Here is a 22,553-nt window from a genome sequence, read left to right as displayed (position 1 = left end):
GCTCAAAGTGCCAACAACATTTCTACTCTGCCATGGAAACTGTCAGATGAGTGGATTTAGTATTGAGCTGAATGAGCCGTTTATATCAGCCAGTAGAGTCCTATTGTCCTATTGTGTGTTAGAAATATACAGTCTGCATCTCCAGCACTTACACACTGACAGATGCTAACTTGCATATGTTGGTCAATTAGCATAATCAACATTCATAATCAGCTATATGGACAATATTTCAGTAATTGTTTGGCTGATTTGGAAAATAGAGGAGGGTTTTTTGGGGGGTTATTGAGGACGATTAATCAATTTCTGACATCTGTGGCAACATTTCATCTCCAAGTGGGCTGATTTTTGAGGATTTTTTAGTCAATTTTGAGATTATTTATTTGCTTAATGCATAACAACAGCTGCAGAGACACAGGTCAATGAGAAAATGCTGCACAGCAAAAGAACACCAGCAGAAATTTGAATAAATATCTGAACACCAACGACAAAGAGCTTCCTAAACTGCAGTTCCAATGTATTATGCATATAAATAACCTCAATATTAGTGAACCTGGAGTTCAAATAAAATAAATATAAGTGCAATTTTGTATTTTTTAAATGTCAGAATTTGATCCATCATCCTCAGCAACTCCCAAAACCACTACTATAGTATCTGTTGAAATATTCTCCATACAGACATACATACATGCTTATTAATATTAATAATGATAATTGAGTTGGAATCTGTCAGTTTGTAAATGCTGGGGACCCACACTGTACATTTCTGACATAAAACTTTGGTACTCAACATTTCTGAGTTCAGGTTGCTGCGAGTCGACTAATCCCTCCAATCAGAGCTGTGTGTGTTTGTCATGTGACTTAGAGGAATAATGGGGAATAATGTGTGATCTCTCCCAGCAGGTTGCTGTGTCTGTGTGAAGGTGTGGGCTCTGCTATGAATCAGTGTGAGGACAGAGAGGAGGGAGTCCCTTCCTCTAAAAGCACTCTGTGTGGGGAACATGACACAAGGACCAAAGCTCAGAGGTGAGATGAGGATCTCTAACTGTCTATGACTCTTCTCCATGTCACAAAGGCTTTGATTCTCCATTTGAAACAAAGACATTTATCTGAGCAAAAGTACGTAGTTGTCAGTATTCAAACAGGGCTGGACAATCTGATCTCAAATCAGTATCAGGACAAACTGTCAGCTTCATAATGAGAAATGTAACAGTAACATGTGTTTGAATCAATCAGAGCAGATTTCCTTCCTCATGTTGCTCACTGCTGATGTTTGTCCTGATTCATTCCAGTCTGACCAGTTCCACATTCTGCTCTTCTGGACTGGACTGGGAGCTGATTGCTCTCTGGTTAGATGTTGTAGCTGCTCTCACTTTAATTATATGGAATTCAGACAGTGTGTTGAAGTGTGTGACATCAGTAAATTGTGTTCAGTAACACGTCCATAATGTCAGTAATTGAAGACATTGTTCTTATTGTCCAGCCCTGTATTCAAACATTTCAAATTATACATCATTTCACAAAGTCTTTGATTCAGTGAGAATGTTTCTGAATATGTGAGCTTTAATGAATTTCTTTCTATCAGGATCCATCAGAGACCAGACTGTCCTGAACCTGAACCCAGCTGTGTGTCCATGAAGAGTGATCACTCTATGGGTTTTCCTTTAGACTTCAAAGATGGCCGCCACTCTGTTGCTCAAAGGTGAGGATTTCAAACTGATGGTGAAAATAAAATGATGTGTTTTTATCAGACTCTCAGTTGTGAAATCTCCAGTTGTAAATCTTTTAAAATGTCTTTTAATGGACGGTGATGGTTTGTGTCTGATCAGCTCAATTTACAACAGCCTCAGTTTCACAGTGAACAAATAGTTGCAGCAGTTTATAGAAACTCACTGCTTTGACACCACGTCTGTTCCTCTTTTTATCCTAATTGGACCGATATGGTCACTCCACTCCATCATTTCCCCGCCTATACTGCACACTGCACTGAATACAGCTTTAAAATACACAGTGAAACATGTCTAAATCAAACACTGACTTTATAGAAATCCTAACCAAGAACTCCCTGGGTACAAATACACTGTGTACAGTCGGTGTATTCAGTCACTGGCAGGTTCTGTCTCAGTGTGTTGTGGGTGCAGTGCAGAACTGATCCTGTTTTTCTATCAGGAGGAAAAAACCTGAACCCAGCTGTGTGTCCATGAAGAGTGATCACTCTATGGGTTTTCCTTTAGACTTCAAAGACGGCTGCCACTCTGTTGATCAAAGGTGAGGATTTCAAACTGATGGTGAAAATAAAATGATGTGTTTTTATCAGACTCTCAGTTGTGAGATCTCCAGTTTTTAAACATTTACTGACTCAGATGAAGTTCTCTGTGCACCAACACTCTTTCAGCAGCAGCTGCCTCACACTCACACAGTCAAACACATTCACACTGGGAGCTGCCCAGTACAACCAGTCTGATACAAGCAGACACTGAGCAGCTCCACTGCAGCAGCTGGAGGCTCTAGGTACCTTGCTCCAGGGCACTTCAGCAGTGTACAGTGAGGGAGGGAGAGCTATATGGAGGGGTTGGTGAGAGCTGTTGGGACTGAACCAAACTGAGCTGTTGATTCTCAGTGGGATCAGCAGGACTAGTAAACCTTAACCACTACAGGGAGTCATCAGATTCACTGTTCACATCCAAATATCACTTCATGGACCTTTACCTTGTGTTTGTTTCTGTGTGGACAGACATAATGTGAGCTCATTCTTCATGATTCCTCCACAGAGTGGACCAGGAGAGCTCAGAGGTTCCCAGTGGTCAGTCTGCCCAGCAGCATCAAACACACCTGGACTCCATATTTATGGTCTGTTGGACAACAACTACTTTTACATCTACTGTGTTCACAATAATCTCCATGCTGCACTTTTTAGACCAGTGGATTGTCAGTCTGTCCAACATGGATCTGATGTTTGCTTCCATGATTTGACTTTGATTGAGGCATTCATATAATATTCTGTTCCAGCTGCTGGAGGACAACATTGTCACTTTTGTGAAGAACGAGCTGAAGAAGATCCAGAAGGTTCTGAGTTCAGATTACCCAGAATGCTCAGAGAGTCAGAGGGAGGATGAGGAGGTGTTGGATGGTGAGGATGAAGAGCAGAGGAGGAGCAGCAGAGAGGCATTTCTGAAGATCACAGTGCACTACCTGAGGAGAATGAAGCAGGAGGAGCTGGCTGGCTGTCTACAGAGCAGTAAGAGGATTTCATCAGATTGAACATGATGGAAAGAGGAAATGGAGGCAACATGGGAGAAGTTTACTTTTAAAACTCTGCTGATAATATGATGCACACATTGTATCAGATCTATGAATTCTTCTGGACTGAAAACAGAAACTGTTCACAACTGATGAGCTGAAGAGATTTAATGGAGGAGGAAAATAAATACCATCTTGATGTCTTAAAGTTTACATCCATCAGATTTATTGGAGCTTTTACTTATTAACTACATTTCTTCTTTCTTCATCCAGGAACTGTTGCTGCAGCATGCCGACGTGAACTTAAATCTAACCTGAAGAAGAAGTTCCAGTGTGTGTTTGAGGGGATTGCTAAAGCAGGAAACCCAACCCTTCTGAACCAGATCTACACAGAGCTCTACATCACAGAGGGAGGGACTGCAGAGGTCAATGATGAACATGAGGTCAGACAGATTGAAACAGCATCCAGGAAACCACACAGACCAGAAACAACAATCAGACAAGAAGACTTCTTTAAAGCCTCACTTGGAAGAAATAAACCAATCAGAACAGTGATGACAAAGGGAGTGGCTGGCATTGGGAAAACAGTCTTAACACAGAAGTTCACTCTGGACTGGGCTGAAGACAAAGCCAACCAGGACATACAGTTCACATTTCCATTCACTTTCAGAGAGCTGAATGTGCTGAAGGAGAAAAAGTACAGCTTGGTGGAACTTGTTCATCACTTCTTTACTGAAACCAAAGAAGCAGGAATCTGCAGGTTTGAAGAGTTCCAAATTGTGTTCATCTTTGACGGTCTGGATGAGTGTCGACTTCCTCTGGACTTCCACAACACTGAGATCCTGACTGATGTTACAGAGTCCACCTCAGTGGGTGTGCTGCTGACAAACCTCATCAGGGGGAAACTGCTTCCCTCTGCTCGCCTCTGGATAACCACACGACCTGCAGCAGCCAATCAGATCCCTCCTCAGTGTGTTGACATTGTGACAGAGGTCAGAGGGTTCACTGACCCACAGAAGGAGGACTACTTCAGGAAGAGGTTCAGAGATCAGGAGCAGGCCAGTAGAATCATCTCCCACATCAAGACATCACGAAGCGTCCACATCATGTGCCACATCCCAGTCTTCTGCTGGATCACTGCTACAGTTCTGGAGGATGTGTTGAAGAACACAGAGGGAGGAGAGCTGCCCAAGACCCTGACTGAGATGTTCATCCACTTCTTGGTGGTTCAGTCCAAAGTGAAGACCATCAAGTATGATGGAGGAGCTGAGACAGATCCACACTGGAGTCCAGAGAGCAGGAAGATGATTGAGTCTCTGGGAAAACTGGCTTTTGAGCAGCTGCAGAAAGGCAACCTGATCTTCTATGAATCAGACCTGACAGAGTGTGGCATTGATATCAGAGCAGCCTCAGTGTACTCAGGAGTGTTCACAGAGATCTTTAAAGAGGAGAAAGGACTGTACCAGGACAAGGTCTTTTGCTTCGTCCATCTGAGTGTTCAGGAGTTTCTGGCCGCTCTTCATGTCCATCAGACGTTCATCAGCTCTGGAGTCAATCTGCTGGCAGAAGAACAAACAACATCCCAGTTGTCTGAATTAAGTAAAGACAAAGAAAATCTAAAATATCTCCACCAGAGTGCTGTTGACAAGGCCTTAGAGAGTCAACAGGGACACCTGGACTTGTTTCTCCGCTTCCTCCTGGGTCTTTCACTGCCGACCAATCAGAATCTCCTACGAGGTCTGCTGACACAGACAGGAAGTAGCTCACAGACCAATCAGGAAACAGTCCAGTACATCAAGAAGAAGATCAGTGAGAATCTCTCTGCAGAGAGAAGCATCAATCTGTTCCACTGTCTGAATGAACTGAATGATCGTTCTCTAGTGGAGGAGATCCAACAGTCCCTGAGTTCAGGACGTCTCTCCACAGATGAACTGTCTCCTGCTCAGTGGTCAGCTCTGGTCTTCATCTTACTGTCATCAGAAAAAGATCTGGACGTGTTTGACCTGAAGAAATACTCTGCTTCAGAGGAGGCTCTTCTGAGGCTGCTGCCAGTGGTCAAAGCCTCCAACAAAGCTCTGTAAGTACAGAAATAGTTGGATTTCTGTATTATCACTTAAATACTCTGCTATCTTTTCAACTTAGAGAGATTATAAAGACATTATATATCACCAACATTGGGAACTCCTCACTAGCTGATATCATTTTTACAGAACTAATTTAAAGTGGTTTTGGTTTTGGCTGAGTGATAAAGTGCTGGTCACAAATGTTATTTTTCTTATTGTTGATCATTGTCTCTACAGACTGAGTAACTGTAACCTCTCAGAGAGAAGCTGTGAAGCTCTGTCCTCAGTTCTCAGCTCCCAGTCCTCTAGTCTGAGAGAGCTGGACCTGAGTAACAACAACCTGCGGGATTCAGGACTGAAGCTACTTTCTGTTGGACTGAAGAATCCACACAGTAAACTGGAAACTCTCAGGTCAGAATTTGTCAACCTGTTCAACTGATAACCACTTTAAACCTGAATTATGTTGATGGATACAATTGTAATCTTCCTAACATTGTCTCAAATCATTGTTTTGTTTATTTAGTTTGAGTCTCTTTCCTTGAACATGTTTATTATGTAATGTGTTGTTTTGTGTGTTTGCAGGCTGTCAGGCTGCCTGATCACAGAGGAAGGTTTTGCTTCTCTGGTCTCAGCTCTGAGCTCCAACCCCTCCCACCTGAGAGAGCTGGACCTGAGTAACAACAACCTGCAGGATTCAGGACTGAAGCTTCTTTCTTTTGGACTGGAGAGTCCACACTGTAAACTGGAAACTCTCAGGTCAGGATTTGTCAACCTGTTCAACTGATAACCACTCTAAACCTGAATTATGTTGATGGATACAATTGTAATCTTCCTAACATTGTCTCAAATCATTGTTTTGTTTATTTAGTTTGAGTCTGTTTCCTTGAACATGTTTATTATGTAATGTGTTGTTCTGTGTGTTTGCAGGCTGTCAGGCTGTCTGATCACAGAGGAAGGTTGTGCTTCTCTGGTCTCAGCTCTGAGCTCCAACCCCTCCCATCTGAGAGAGCTGGACCTGAGTAACAACAACCTGCAGGATTCAGGACTGAAGCTTCTTTCTTTTGGACTGGAGAGTCCACACTGTAAACTGGAAACTCTCAGGTCAGGATTCGTCAACCTGTTCAACTGATAACCACTTTAAACCTGAATTATGTTGATGGATACAATTGTAATCTTCCTAACATTGTCTCAAATCATTGTTTGGTTTATTTAGTTTGAGTCTGTTTCCTTGAACATGTTTATTATGTAATGTGTTGTTCTGTGTGTTTGCAGGCTGTCAGGCTGTCTGATCACAGAGGAAGGTTGTGCTTCTCTGGTCTCAGCTCTGAGCTCCAACCCTTCCCATCTGAGAGAGCTGGACCTGAGTTACAATCATCCAGTAGACTCAGCAACAAAGCTGTCTGCTGCACTGGAGGATCCACACTGGAGACTGGACACTCTCAGGTATGAGGCGGATCAATACAGTATTAGTAGTCAGGTGACAGAGGAAAGGTGATGAAATTTCTGTTTTTCTGGACCGATGTCTTGTTTCGACATTGGAAAATAGGACAGTGGTTTATCCTGATGGGTTGGTGAGCATCATGGCGGGTTGATATTTGTCAATGTTGTCACGCTGCAGGTTAGTGGGCTCATATAAATAGTTTGGGATATTTTGATGGATGTCATCTGCCATCAGCATGTGTTACCTTTTAGTCCAGAAAAACTAAAGGCGTCACCAAAACTACAATTCAGTTCAGTTCAGTTTTATTTGTATGTCACCAATTTATAACAGAAGTTATCTCAGGACAGTTTTCAAATAGAGCAGGTCTACACCGAACTCCTTATAACATTATTTACAGAGACCCAACAGTTCCCACCATGAGCAAGACCTTGGAGACAGCGGCAAGGAAAAACTTCCTTTTCTGCCGTGAAGAAGAGAGAGAGAGAGAGAGAGAGAGAGAGAGAGAGACAGACAGAGAAAGAGAGCGAGAGAGAGAGAGAGAGAGAGAGAGAGAGAGACTAGAAATAACTGATGATGAACATGAAGATGATGACAATGACAACAACGATGGACAATTATAATAGTAACTATAATAATTTTAGAATATATATTATAAGATTAGAATGATAATAATAATAATAATAATAATAATAATAATAATAATAATAATCATAACAATAATAATATCAGTAATTTTGAGGTTCCACCAGGATCGATGAGAACCTGCGAGACAAGAAAGCACAAGAACTCCAGGGAAGAAGTGAAGTTAGTAACATGCATTAATGGAACATGAATGAGTGCAGAAAGAGAGAGAGAGGAAGAGAGGAGCTCAGTGCATCATGGGAAATCCCCCGATAGTCTAGGCCTATAGCAGCATAACTAAGGGATGGTTCAGGACTCACCTGATCCAGCCCTAACTATAAGCTTTATCAAAGAGGAACGTCTTAAGCCTACTCTTGAATGTGGAGAGGGTGTCTGCCTCCAGAACCACAACTGGAAGCTGGTTCCACAGGAGAGGAGCTTGGTAACTGAAGGCTCTGGCTCCTGTTCTACTTTTAGAGACTATAGGAACCACAAGTAGCCCAGCATTCAGAGAACGTAGTGTTCTAGAGGGGTAATAGGGTACTATGAGCTCTTTAAGATATGAAGGGGCCTGACCATGAAGAGCTTTATAGGTGAGGAGGAGGATTTTAAATTCTATTCTAAATTACTACTGATGTGAGATCAGTTGTGTTTAATGCAGGGAAATGTATATTTGCTATGTTTTTTAGAAGATATTGAATTTTCCTGTGTTCTGAGCAGTCCTTGAACACCTCCTGCTGTATGTTTTGTTGTTTATTAGAGTATTCAGGTGTCAACCTGTCATTGTCCAATCAGGGTCTATTAGAGATGAGTATGAGGAAACCTACCGGATTCTGAGAGGATTAAAAAGAGAAACGGAGACGTAAAAGAGAGAGAGAGAGACGCTCATCGGCTACGCCTGGTTCTGCTCCATCATACATTTTATCCCGCTCCACTCACCACTCCGCTCAAAAAAAAAGAAAAGACTTCAACAATGTCGCCTTTTTCTTGTTCCACATTATCCCCATCTGTTACTTTTACAGGAATAGCACACTTGTACGACTTCTCAGTTTCTTTTCTGAAGTACACATTGAACTCCATAGTTTTGAAAGAAAATAGTGTGGGTGTGCGTGTGCAGGTGCAAAGACTGGAGCGACCTTTAAAAAAATTGCCGCTCAACACAAAATCCTTTTTGCTCCCCGCTCCGCTCATATGCTCTGACAGGGACTAACGTTAGTTTCACAACTTTGATCATCCGCCACTGGACAGAGGTTGTGAACTAAACAAACAACGTTGCTATCCAGTGTGCGTGTAATCAAAAAGGATGGAGATGGAGAGTGTTATTTTGATTGTGTGTTCTTTGCGTAATGGATGTGGAGAACTGTTTAATAACGTTTAAATAGTCAGAGATTATTTCCTTGTGGTTTGCGTAAAAGGATTTTGGAGCTAATAGAGTCGCGTGTGACATAAACGTAGATGGTGCAGTGACTCAGGTTCATGCCAGCTGAACAAATCTATTGTGTTGTTATAGCGTTATTGTGAAGTTTAATTAATAGCGCATATATTCATCTGAGAACTGATGATGTCTGTGTGTTACAGACCCTGGCTGTGTGCACTGAAGTGTATATGACAATAAAGTAGTGAATCTCAATCTATTTATTTATTTTTAAAATGTATTTTAAATAGGCCTATAGGCTCATAGGTTTTTTGTCCAAAAATACCAAACAATTTTTTCACAGCACCCCCTGTTCAAAATGACTTCCAGCGGCCCTGAGGTACAAATTAGAGTTAGATTAGAGTAGCAAAATTCAACTGCTCTTAACTCATCCTATAGAATAACATTTATCAGTCATCAGCTCATCATCTGTGTCACCTGTATTGTTACCTGTGTTTGCTTTACTAATTGAGGCGCCATCTTGTGGTTACATAAAAACACAGCAATCCAGGCAACAGAACAGAAAAACTAAAGGCGTCACCTAAACAACAATTCAGTTCAATGTCACCAATTCATAACAGAAGTAACTACTGCACTCAGGTTCAACTCAAGGAGTGAGTAAATGTAAATAATAATAATGTAAAAAGGTAAACACAATTTCACAATCAACAAAAAGTAGAATCACAGTTCAGATTCATTCCAATATATAAAAGAAATAAAAGAACTGAAAGTGAAAGTGTTTCTTTACAGCTTATTGCTGTCTGATATCAATGTTGGTCAAAGTCCAGTCCAAAAGCTTAGTGTGTATCCATGTCCGTCCAAGTGTATTCAATGTGTATGTGCTACCCGGGTAGAATGTGTGTGTTTGTTTGTACGCTTGCTCAGATCTTATCTTCAGGAAGATGATGAAGATGGAGAATTCCAGATACTCTCTAACCCTGCCTCGCATCCCACAGGAAACCCAGAATGTAGATCCAGCAACTCAAAAAACCAATTATCTCTCATCAATTACTGTACAGTATCATATCTCTCTTTAACTCAAGTGTAACTTATAACAAAAGCAATGATGAACTATATCCTGAGACCTTAAAAGCTTAGACATCATTGTGTTTTGTTTCCTTTTTTACCCGTATTAATAAATCATGTTACACAACTTATCTCTTATCTCTAATCAATCATGTCTCTCATTCATATTCACCCTTATGTATTTTTAATCATCTCAACATGAACTGAAACACATTATTTATATCAGGAAAAACCCATATGTATACAAATCATGAGCATTAGCCCACATATAGCATATTTTTAACTCTGACTTTAACACTGAACATGGCGCCCAGAAATGTAAAAATTAGCATTACACTAAAAATAAGTAAATGCAGAGAAATATTATATTTAGTCGGCTCTTACCAATTCACCTCCCATGTTAAACTGTTTAAAGGTAATCAATGTAAACATTCTGTTACAAATATAATACTGATAATAATAATAGATCATCAATAAGTGAAAATAATGAGCTGTAGCCATCGGCCAATAAGAAGAAGCTCCACTGAACTGAAAGACTATCAGCTGATTAATAATAAGTGCTCCATGTGAAGATGTAAGTCCATTTGTAGAGAATAAGCTCTGTGTATGAGAGCGATGTAATGTCCATGTTTCCATGCTGCTCTGACCCCCCTCCTCCTTTCAGGGTGGAGCCTGCTGGAGTCCGATGGTTGAGACCAGGTCTGAGGAAGTGTAAGTGTGAAAACAAAGCAGCACACATTCAACCATCTTCACACTGTGACATCACTCATTCACAGCTCTGATGTCATCATCAAAGTGTCAATCAATGATCAGATGATAGATCAATAACTGCAGCTGTATTGTGTCTTGTTCTCTCCATCAGATTCCTGTGAACTCACAGTCGACACAAACACAGTGAACAGAAAGATCAAACTGTCTGACAACAACAGGAAGATGATTTATGTGGAGGAGGATCAGTCATATCCTGATCATCCAGACAGATTTAACTGCTGTCCTCAGCTGCTGTGTAGAAATGGTCTGACTGGTCGCTGTTACTGGGAGGTCGAGTGGAGAGGAAGAGTTTATATATCAGTGAGTTACAGAGGAATCAGCAGGAGAGGAAAAAGTATAGACTGTTGGTTTGGAGGGAATGATCAGTCCTGGAGTCTGTTCTGCTCTGATGGTCGTTACTCTGTCTGGCACAATAAGAGAAGAACACCCATCTCCTCCTCCTCCTCCTCCTCCTCCTCCTCCTCTGGTAGAGTAGCAGTGTATGTGGACTGTCCTGCTGGCACTCTGTCCTTCTACACAGTCTCCTCTGACACACTGATCCACCTCCACACCTTCACCACCACATTCACTGAACCTCTTTATCCTGGGTTCGGGTTAGGGTTCGGGTTCGGTTGTTCGGGCCTTACAGCTTTGGTTCCTCAGTGTCTCTGTGTCCTCTGTAGGAGGGAGAGAGAAACTTTCTCACTGCTGACCAGATAGTTCAGTCTGTACAGGATCACACACAGCTGATGTTGGTTAGTACCAACCTGATGTGTTTACTGTAATAGAGGAGGAAGAGGAGGCTGAAGGAAGAGAAGAGCAAAGGATGCTGGGATGAAGGGATCATGTGTGAGGGTAATGTGCAGCCTGCAGACGTAGAGATGAAAGAAATGATAGAAAGAATTGATCTTCTTCTATAACTCTGAGAAAAATGAACATTTTTAGGATCAAATGTGGCTGCTTGTTTTTCAAATCTTCTTCTTTTTGAAAGCACAGTTAGAGGGAAAGTGTTTTTATGACTCAAATATTAAAGTGTGAACAAATATTCAACTTTGAGTCTAAAACTGAACTTTGTTGCCTTAAAACTTTTGTTTCTGTGAAGAAAAAATGCTAACGTTAGCTTGTCAGCAGCTGCAGGTGTTTGCCCTCGCTCCCCGACTAACGTTACTAACGTTACTACCGTTACTACCGTTACCGACCCGCGGCTATCAAACAAAGACACATACTCTCCACTAGAGCCGCTGACTGCTAGCTCAACGTCCCAAACAGAGAAGATCACAACAATAGCATGTCTTCATAAACCACCCTTGTTCGTCTTCATACAATATGTTGGGAAGTTGCAGTAAATATCAATACAATATGTTCTATATCCCTTTGTGTTGTGTCTCTCCTTCGTCTGTTAAGATAACTGAACATGTTGTGAGTCTCGAGGCATTGTCAGCCTTTATATCTCATTTGTAAATGCTTAATAAGCCATAGATAGTGCTCACTTTAGATCAGCTCGTGCAAAATACTTAATGAAGGAGTAGTAAGTGCTTTGTAACTGTGAATTCCTGCATTAATCACTGTTTATAGGCCATCATTAGAAAATGAATTTGTTGTGAGTTTTTATAGAACATCTGCTAACACAGTCACTAATCATTAATACATGTCTGAATAGTGGATGTGCAAGTGCATGCAGAAATGTACAGTACAATGAAGAGTAAAACATTTATAACTGTGATTATAAACCACATAGTAATGACTATTTACAGCAGAATCATGCTTTATAAATGATGGATTCAGTATTTACTAATCCATAACTAATGTGCTTATCAATGATGAATAAAACATGTTTAACTGTGTTTATAAACTACATACTAATGTGTATTCATGCATTATAAATGATGATTTCAGTATTTATTCATGCTTAACTAATGCTTAATAGTGTGTACTCATTATAAAGTGTTACCCAGATTTATTCAAATATCATTCAATTGGTTCAATTTGTTAAAACATTAATGAGAAACAGGACTTTCTGACATTAATGGGTGTCAATCTGGTTAAACTTTAATAAAATGAACAAATCAACTTCAATCCAGAACTCTTGTGAGTCCGTTTAAGGAATAGATGAGAGATAGATTTGATTTCTGTTTTACAGAAAGAACATAATGGAGAAATATGTATTTTTTTGTGACGGTGTATCAGAGTTAAAAATTCACTATTAATTCTTACTTTTAATATGTATGTAACGCCCATTAGTTACACACACAGTGCAATCCCCAGTTTTACAGCTTAACAATGTGTAGAGCGATACAGCCTAGTAGATTTCAGATGTAGTTGCTTAGTTTCACCAGCAGGGTGCGCATTCATCCCACACAAACACTGGCAGCGCCTTAAGTATGGAGTTAGATTTGTGTCTTTATTACATGTGAGAAAATAAATGATCTGAGAGAAAAAGTTATCACACTGAGAGCCAAAAATAATAATATTTGAGACTAAAAAAAGTTTTGAGAGAAAGTATTTTCTCATAGAACATAAAAAAATATAAATGTTTAAAATTATTTCTCTCTCAAAATGAATTATCCATCATGCTAGGTAAACTTGCAAACTCATCGGTTTTCCATGCTGGGATTTAAAATAAAAACTAATTACCATGACAGTACAGGCACACACATATTGGTGGGTTGCTAATGTAAGAGTTAGTCCTAGACCTGCAGTTTACCTTGTCAGCTCTAGACCTCGGCTACATGCTAAAGAATATTTAGAATAATAATAATGTGTAGCTGAGTTTGCAAGCTACACATGCAGTGTAGCTAAACGTGTAGTGCAACAACCATACAAAGACTATTTTACACAAAACTAGGTGGGACACTTTCAAACGGTCTATCAATCACTGTCTAACGTTAGCTAGCTATAGGGTTGCCACCTTCCATGCAGACTAGCTGAAAGTTGTCCAGGAGGTTGTATACGATGAACAAAGGTAGAAACTAGCTCACTACTCACTAAATAAGGAGTGAAACTATCTAAATCAACTTCTGATCTGTTACTCTCTAACCAGTTAAACATCCTTTAATACCTCTGATCTGTTACTCTCTAACCGATTAAACATCCTTTAATACCTCTGATCTGTTACTCTCGAACCAGTTAAACATCCTTTAATACCTCTGATCTGTTACTCTCTAACCTGTTAAACATCCTTTAATACCTCTGATCTGTTACTCTCTAACCTGTTAAACATCCTTTAATACCTCTGATCTGTTACTCTCTAACCAGTTAAACATCCTTTAATACCTCTGATCTGTTACTCTCTAACCAGTTAAACATCCTTTAATACCTCTGATCTGTTACTCTCTAACCTGTTAAACATCCTTTAATACCTCTGATCTGTTACTCTCTAACCAGTTAAACATCCTTTAATACCTCTGATCTGTTACTCTCTAACCTGTTAAACATCCTTTAATACCTCTGATCTGTTACTCTCTAACCTGTTGGGGCTACACAGTCGTTCCTATGATGGGAATGATTTTGATTACCAACTTGCTCAGCGAGCTACCCATCGAGTTGTGTGTGTCATCATCAGAGGCGGACTGGGACAATAATTCAGGCCGGGAGTTTGATCCCATCCCAGGCCACCACCACCAAGAGTGAGTTAGGTTGGGCGCCTACTGATGTAAGAGTGTAAAATAATAAAGCAAAGGCTCCACATGCGCCCACACACAGCTTTTTATGTTTCTTTCCCTACAAAATAAATGTCTCTGTTGTGCTGCAATAACCTGAACTCAAATCACATCATTTCTAATCTATTTCATCTACTAAAATGGACCAGTGATTTATTTGAGATACACTATACTCTACCATCTAAGGAAGATAACACTTTAAAACTGTATCTGAGATGGCTGAAAAAGTGAAACAAACGCGCAACCAAGCGCAGGATAAGGACGAGGAGGAGACTAACCTGCTCCTAAAAGAGATGAAAGTGATCCAGGTGAAAGTGGATAATATTGAAAAACAGCTAAACAGCAAGGTAGATGGGCTCTACGTGTCGCTGGAGAAGATCCTGAAAGTTGAACTTCAGAAGTGTGTTAAAGAAATACAAGACAACATTGATTAATGGGTGTCAATCTGGTTAAAAATGAATAAATCAACTTCAATCCAGAACTCTTGTGAGTCTGTTTAAGGAATAGATGAGAGATAGATTTGATTTCTGTTTTACAGAAAGAACATAATGGAGAAATATGTATTTTTAATGTATTTAATATTTTATTACAGGGGTGGTATCTATGTAATATCTTCATGTGAACTTCTTTCATTTTATGTGGAATGAGGAATTTATTAGACTCTGACCGAATGTGTTGTTCAGGGAAGTTTAGTTTCCATAAAAGAGTTGATTTGGGAGAATTACTGTGATCTGAGCTCAGAATTTTCTCAATAAACAACCGAACAGTGACAGTGGTGTTGACCTCAGTTAGGGGGCCATGTTAATCTTCTCTGTATCGCTCCAATCTTAGTATATGTGCTACCGGAGCAACACAGCAGCTCCCTGTCTCTGTGGGGAATTTATAGGGGGTCTGTCCGGAGAGAGTCCTGGACCTACTTTCTATTTTCTGCCTTTATTTTCTCTCCAACTGTCAGCTGCAGTTCCGTAAACTCACCAGCAGGTGTCAGCCTATGAGCAGTGTATGGGAGGAGACAGATTATTTTGGCACCTTCTTCTAAACGTTTCAAAGTAGAAAGTTCATTCAAACGTTCAAAGTTCATTCAACTTTTTTCATATTTTTTATACTATGTACACAATTGCAGTTCAAAACTCATGAAACTTTCATCCCCTTTCTCTCATCAACATAAAAACATAGGAACAATGTGTATCAGAGTTAAAAATGCACTTTATTAATTTTTATGTAACCCTTTAGAGATGGGGAACAGAAATGGATTACTCTATATAATGATTATTTATGGCCAGTGGGATCAGAAGTTCTATGTTCGACTATGGAGCCTAGGATTAACCAAACAATACACCAGGAATGACTCAGACACAGTTGTACTTTTACGTGGTTAATTCACTACAGAGGTCTGTGTGGATGCAGAGACGAAGCCAAGAGTGGTGGGAATGTGATGTGAATAGCTTCACAGAGACATCTCCACTGTCCCTACCATCATAAGTGCATGCTGCACTCTCCACAATGTGTGCGAGAAGCATGGTGAGGCCTATGAGGGACCTGGTCAATCTACTCTTCAGGACAACAGGATGTTCTGGAAAAATTAAATAAAAATGAAATGCATCCCTGTAAAATTCTCAGTTGTGCAGGTTTATGTAAACAACAAATCCATCTAAAAATTCTCATCAAATTTTCCACACAAGGACTTTTCTCTGCCAAAAAATGAGAAAACCTGCTTATTTATATGTTCTACTTTGAATAAATATGTTGATAAATGTTCATGTTCAAAATAAAATTATTCTGCTATAGTGCAAGTCTCTGTCGGTTTAATAAAACTACATAACGTTAAAACTGTAACCTGAAATCAAACTGTCAAATATAATCTGAACTGTAATTAACCTTTATAATGATGGATACACTTTGCATAGATGCAACAATACTGAAAGCAAGTCACAATATCGTGATCTGATTTACTTTTCCTCATCACCTGGAGGTCGGTAGAATGGTGGATGTCCTGAGTCCTGGCTGAAGGACTGCTGAGCTGGACCTTGAGGGTGTGCTGACACCTGGCTGAAGGGCTGAGGTAGATCTGGAGGATGTGCAGGGGGATGGTTGAAAGGTAGAGGTTGAGCCAGATCTTGCAGGAAAGATAGAGGCTGGTTGGTTGTCTCGTTACATGGTGGAGGCTGAGGTGAACCCGTGCTAAATTTAGGGGGCTGAGTAAAGTTGTAAAAGGTCGGCTGAGGCGGCAAGTTGTCTTGGGTTGTACTGTGAGGGCTGGACTGGTGCCTGGTAGAAAGGTGGTTTACATAACACCCTCAACACACACACGTTACCCTGAGAAGATGAGGGTCACCTGGTAGCCCCCCCTCTTAACTTATATGTTAGGTTATAATATGGGATTTGGTTCTTCAGATCCAGGTCACCAGTGCACTGGATCAGATCATAGATAGACTGTACATTTTTGAATGACAGACACGTACAGGGTAGTCTCTGCTTCTCTGATGGGTTTCCGAGTTGTGCAAAGAAAACTGGGAGCAGCTGACGGGCTCGTTTATTCTGTTAACAGAATCTTCCTCTAATAAACACGCCAACTTTCTAGTCTCCAAATGTAAAACTTCTCTGCAATATTTCTAACTTTTATTTTATATTAAAGTGCGTTTCCACTCAAGACTTTCTATATGCGTCGGCTGTGAATGTCAAGACTGAAAACTTACCTGTCTCGCCATCAATATCCAGGCTGTCCGCCGACCTCCTCGGAGTTTCAGGCTCCTCTTCGCCTGCTTCGTAGCTATCCAGCAGCTCCAACGGCTGACAGCTGGGTTTATCGCCCATAACACGGCTAAGCTCGTTATAAAATGGGCAGGTGATGCGACCGCGACCGCTTCGGTTATTGGACTCTTTTGTTTCTTTAAATTTAGCTTTAAGGCTCTTCACCTTCCTTTGGCACTGCAGCCACGTTCTCCTGTGTCCCTGTTCTTACATTTCCTTTGCTATTTCTTCAGAAACGGAGCGGTTACGGTACGATCCTTCTAGTTTTGCTTGAATTGAAGTATCTCCCCAAATACTAATTAGGTCTAACACCTCACTCTCCCTCCATTGACTTGCTCCATCACTGTTCTCCATTTTGTAGGCCTAGTCAAGTTTTTAATTTGACCGTCTGTGTCGAGGGCGAACTCGCCGGCGCATCACTGTGACAAATGTCGATGTAGATTGACGTAAAAGTCGCATCAAATCCAGCTTGGTTGTTCACACTGCGGCTGCATTGAAAACAATCAGACCTGGATCAGATTCAGGACCACATATGGAAGTGGTCTAAATCTGATTTGAGTGTTCACACTACTTCTGAAGAAGTCTGACCTGGTCTGAAGTCTTGACCCCAAAAGATCCGATCTGGGCCACTTTTGCCTGCAGTCTGAACGTGGTCCTAGATACCAGTAAGCAGACACATGTTGGACCCTCGGTCATGTGATGGGACGTTTACATCTCAAATAAAATGTAACATCCAAAGATAATTAAAATATGGCTTAATGTGCTTAAAATGCACAGATAAAAGTGCTAAATCAACACATTACACAGTTCAGTGTGTAACAATTATACAAACCAACATATTACACAGCATTGGATTCAGTTTGCAGCATTAAAATATCAAGCTAATGGTTGTAGCATTAGTGAATGGCGTCTGCCATTGTGCTAGTTAGCATCTTCAGCTAGCGCTTAGCATGGTAAAGACGATCGCTCACCGATGCGTTTCCTTCGTGAGGGAGACGTCAGGTCTCTCCGACTGCACTCTCACAGGTCCAGGGCTCCACACTGGATTATTTCAATCAGTTTTTAATCAGTTTTCAACAACTTTTATCGCTTTATCTTCACGAGGTAGGAATCGTTGTCGACGCGGGGTTTCCTCTCTGTTCTTCCAGGAGCTCAAGGTGACGTGAACTCTGCTCCGTGCAGGTCAACAGTCCGAGCTTCTTCCTGATTGGCTGACAGCGCGTCTCCAACCCATCTCCTTCAAAATAAACTTCCTATTTATTTTCTCTTTATCTCAGTTGAATTGCTTTTTAGACAAATATCAGTTTTTAATCTTTAACATTAATAACGTACTTCATGAATTTACTTTTTAATATAGCTCTTTTTAATACAGATTTTTAACCTTGTTTACACTTACTTTTAATATGTATTTGTGAATTTGATTCATTTTCATTGAGTCTGAATTTTATCTCATTGAGTTATTTTTCATTTTCTGTTATTTTGGTTTATTTCCAGTGGAAATTGAGTTTTCTGAACTTTGTCCTTCCGTAACTCCCGAACTTCCGTAGCTCCTTCGTTTGTGTTGTTTCTGTTTAGTCACCCACCCCACACACACTTTTTACTCTGTTTAACCTATTCTATATAGTTTATATAGATTTGTTATTAAAATTAAATATTTTCAGAAAGATAATGAAATCACACAGTGTTGTTTTGCATTGCTGAGGAAGCAGAGGTGCAGGAAAAAAAAGAGCAGAAGGAAATGAATGTGCTATATTGTCTTCTGCAGGAGCAAATAAATGCTGGTTAACAGTTCTGTGAGTCGTCCTCTGTTTATGCCCAATGGTTTGGTTTCAATATCCCTTAAAATATGTTATTAAATTAAACCCCTTCAATCATTAATGTAACATCATACTGATAAACAGAAATTGAAATGAATTCATCCAATACATATTTAACATATATCTGGATTGTAACCGTTCACAGTGGAACAAAAACAGACTTTATATATATAATATTATACCTTACCATTAATGATGCTAAACTACTCTGACATCATGTTTGAGGTGGCTGTAGTTTTTAGAGCCACCGAGAATATGAAACAATGTCTTAGCAAATGTCTAAAAACTACAGGTGGAATTAACACGATGTAAACTGTATTTTGACTTTATCTATGTTATTTGAAGGATGCTGAAAACTGCCCGACTTGACTGCAGCTTTTTGTCACCACCTCCTGCTGCTGTTGCCTCATCTTGTCCTCTTTACAGCTGCAGTTCATCTCGAATGAGCCTAATGTCTGGTTCACTCTGACCTGTAGAGTCCTGTTGATAGTCAGAAATAATTGCCAGCAGCAGATGATGCTCTGCTTATCTTTATTTAATGAGATGGTCAGTTAGTGCCATCTAGTGGACAGATAGTAGAACTACATCATTTGATGTGTGATTTCTCTGACACTGACTGGGTTTCTGCCACAGGTTAAACTGGTGCTGAGGTCACACAGATGGATTTTGAGACTTGAAGTCACTGTAGAAGAATATTCATAAATAAGAATTTTTTGTCATTTGTGAAGATCCACTGTGTAACACTGCAAATGATTTATTGTCAGAAATGGAATATAGTATTCATAGGTATGTTTTTATTAGTGTATAAATACCTGAACATTGTGTTTTTGGTTCCTTAGAATTAGCAGTTCTTATCTTTAGAGGGAAGGGGACTGTATGATTAATTAGCACCATCTAATGGACAGATAATGGAACTACATATCTGATCAGTGATTTCTCTGTCACTGACTGTAGATAGAGGAAAGGTGCGACTCTATTTCAATGCCAACAGCGTATTCAGAGGTTTAAAGCACTTTTGTTCTTGCAGCCTTCATCAACTATAATGTCAAATGAATCTGAAACAATACAAACACATCCCCAACACTCAGACAGCTCAGGGAGAGGAAGAAGGCAATAAAAATGCTTTTGATAGGGTGCAGTCTGATTCTTGTTTAACTGGTTCTGACGTCACTCTGGTGTTTGTTAGACTTGGACCGTGAAGTTTTGAGGGTGTGACAGCGTCCTCAGATCAAATGCACACAGACACCAGGACTGACGAGGACGAAAGGAGCCGCTTCTTCTCTTCCAGTGTTTCCTCCACACATGAAGGTAGAAAGTGTCTGTAAGTCGACCTGAAGTGAGTTCAGCAGGTGAGAATCCTACCAGAGAAATGTGTAAATGTTTGATCATCAGGATGACTTTGATCACATTGTGCTGTACCTCTGTTTATCTGGACAGTAGAAATGTTTCCATATGCTGACGAGCTGTTTCAGAATATATCTTTGAAACTTGCTTTCTGTACTTGAATTTCTCTCTGAGTTAAAGGACGATGCTTTTAGAAAGATTTACATGTAATGTTGTTAGTGTTTGTCAAGTAGAATCAGACGCAGTTTGATTATAACCTGAGTTCACATCATCAGTGAACAATGTGTCTGAACTGGTCTGACAGCTCGAAGCACCTTGGCTGAGGTTGATTTTTAACTGTTAATACTCTGAAGGGAAGACTATGGATGAAGAGTTGAGAGCTCACATACAGAAACTTTCCAACACTGACACTGAGCTGGTTTCACTGAAGACCCTTTAGCACAGTCCAGGTCTCAACTGTCCCAGAGTCCTTTCTAGATGGACCAGAGCCAGCCCAGAGTCTAAGGGGACTAAGAGGTTGCTTAGGACCCCTCAGCTATCAGGGCCCTCCAAAGCATAGAAAATGTGAACTGTTCTGTCTCTCTGTTCAATTTTTGTCACTAAATATAGGATTATAAGATCTAAAGACACCAGTGGCACCAAAGATTTTCTGTTGTAGGTGCTATGGGGATGCTCAACACTTAAGAGAAGATGCTTTGAATTTTGGGGCGTTTCATTATGGAGGTCGCATCGGACCACAGTCTCGTTTCCCTTCAGGTTGTGACTCAGAACGTGAATGTTTATGGTGTATTTTACTCTGCTAACAAGCTGCTATCAATAACAAGCTGCCATACGTTAAGGTCAAAGGTTCACCGGGCGCTGCGCCCATTGGCCAATTAAGATCAAATGTTTGCACCTCATGTTTTTTAAGACTAAAATATATATTTTTAATTATTATTTTAATTCACATTTTTAAACAACACGAAAAAGACTATTCAAACATGACATTAAGTTATAAATATAAAAAATCAGAGACATTTCTTGGGGGTACTGGGCGGGTGCTATGGCTATTATAGGGGGAGCTACAGCACCACCGAGCTCCTCCCTGGCACCGCCACTGAAAGACACAGACCTTGATTTTCTCTTGTGACCCATTAATGTGTAAAGTATATTATGTGTGAATCTGGGGGCTGTGTAAGAGGTTTTGGGGTTATCAGAGCTCCAACAAGATTTCTGTCAGCTCTGAATATTTGTGTCATGTTACTGAGAGCCATGAGAACTAATGTGTCTCTGTGATGTAAAGCTTGCTGTAATGAATGAGCAGGTTGCTGTGTCTGTGTGAAGGTGTGGGCTCTGCTATGGATCAGTGTGAGGACAGAGAGGAGGGAGTCCCTCCCTCTAAAAGCACTCTGTGTGGGGAACATGACACAAGGACCAAAGCTCAGAGGTGAGATGAGGATCTCTAACTGTCCATGACTCTTCTCCATGTCACAAAGGCTTTGATTCTCCATTTGAAACAAAGACATTTATCTGAGCTAAAGTACGTAGTTGTCAGTATTCAAACAGGGCTGGACAATCTGATCTCAAATCAGTATCAGGAGAAACATTCAGCTTCATAATGAGAAATGTAACAGTAACATGTGTTTGAATCAATCAGAGCAGATTTCCTTCCTCATGTTGCTCACTGCTGATGTTTGTCCTGATTCATTCCAGTCTGACCAGTTCCACATTCTGCTCTTCTGGACTGGACTGGGAGCTGATTGCTCTCTGGTTAGATGTTGTAGCTGCTCTCACTTTAAGGTCCGTGTATCTTTTGGTCATTGGATTTTCCTTTCAGAAACGGGAATTAAAAAACAGAAAACGAGTGGTTATTTGATTTTTGTTTTAAAATCCAAAAATTAAAATTGAAATACAAGACTTTTTTCTTTTTCATGGTCAAAAAGGGATGAGCGAAATTAATAAAATATTCGATTTTCATTTTCTATTTCATATAACAAAAAATAAAATCACTAGAAAGCAGAAATGGAAAAAAGGCCTGTTTTTTCATATTCTGAGACCGGATGTTGTCATTTACAGGACGGTGCTGTGTAGAAGAAACAGTAGGCTAGTAGACTGCGGTTTTCAAAATAAAGGTATTTAGAGCCGTAAGCTATAATTAAAATATGTTACATTAAAGTGTTGTGCCCCTGATGAATAAAAAAACACTTTATATCAAGTATCTTTACTGCACCAGTGTGGAGAAATGCCAAAATAAAAGTCTCATATTTATGCCTCCAGAGATTGCAAATTTGACCATATTTGAGGTACTGTAAAAACATATTGCTCAGTGTTTCCTGGCTACTGATGGTATATTTGACTTTTACACATATGAGACTACAAACATACTTAATATCAAGCATTTTTACTGTACCAATGTGAAGCAATTCAACAATAAAAGTCCATATTTGTACC

General features: G+C 40.1%; 1 protein-coding gene and 1 long non-coding RNA gene across 4 annotated transcripts in view; one reads left to right on the top strand and one right to left on the bottom strand.

The window, feature by feature from the left end:
* Window positions 1-22,553, top strand: part of LOC127368329 (NACHT, LRR and PYD domains-containing protein 12-like) — a 55,212-nt gene that overhangs the window by 20,116 nt on the left and 12,543 nt on the right. The window contains 7 exon segments of the mRNA XM_051408987.1: window positions 2,167-2,265; window positions 2,769-2,847; window positions 3,007-3,235; window positions 3,511-5,314; window positions 5,538-5,711; window positions 6,228-6,401; window positions 6,573-6,743. Of these exon segments, the coding sequence (XP_051264947.1) occupies window positions 2,167-2,265; window positions 2,769-2,847; window positions 3,007-3,235; window positions 3,511-5,314; window positions 5,538-5,711; window positions 6,228-6,401; window positions 6,573-6,743 (2,730 nt within the window).
* Window positions 13,104-14,157, bottom strand: LOC127368426 (uncharacterized). Of its 3 annotated transcripts, none has more exons than XR_007885772.1 (3): window positions 13,934-14,157; window positions 13,697-13,890; window positions 13,104-13,610 (listed from the first exon to the last, which is right to left on the bottom strand). It is a non-coding gene; the product is annotated as an uncharacterized LOC127368426 (long non-coding RNA). The 3 variants fall into 3 exon arrangements; XR_007885773.1 differs by having other exon boundaries at window positions 13,740-13,890; XR_007885771.1 differs by having other exon boundaries at window positions 13,783-13,890.

Source organism: Dicentrarchus labrax, unplaced genomic scaffold, assembly GCF_905237075.1.
Source record: "Dicentrarchus labrax unplaced genomic scaffold, dlabrax2021, whole genome shotgun sequence".
NCBI lineage: Eukaryota > Metazoa > Chordata > Actinopteri > Moronidae > Dicentrarchus > Dicentrarchus labrax.
This window is presented reverse-complemented; position numbering and strand designations above follow the sequence as displayed.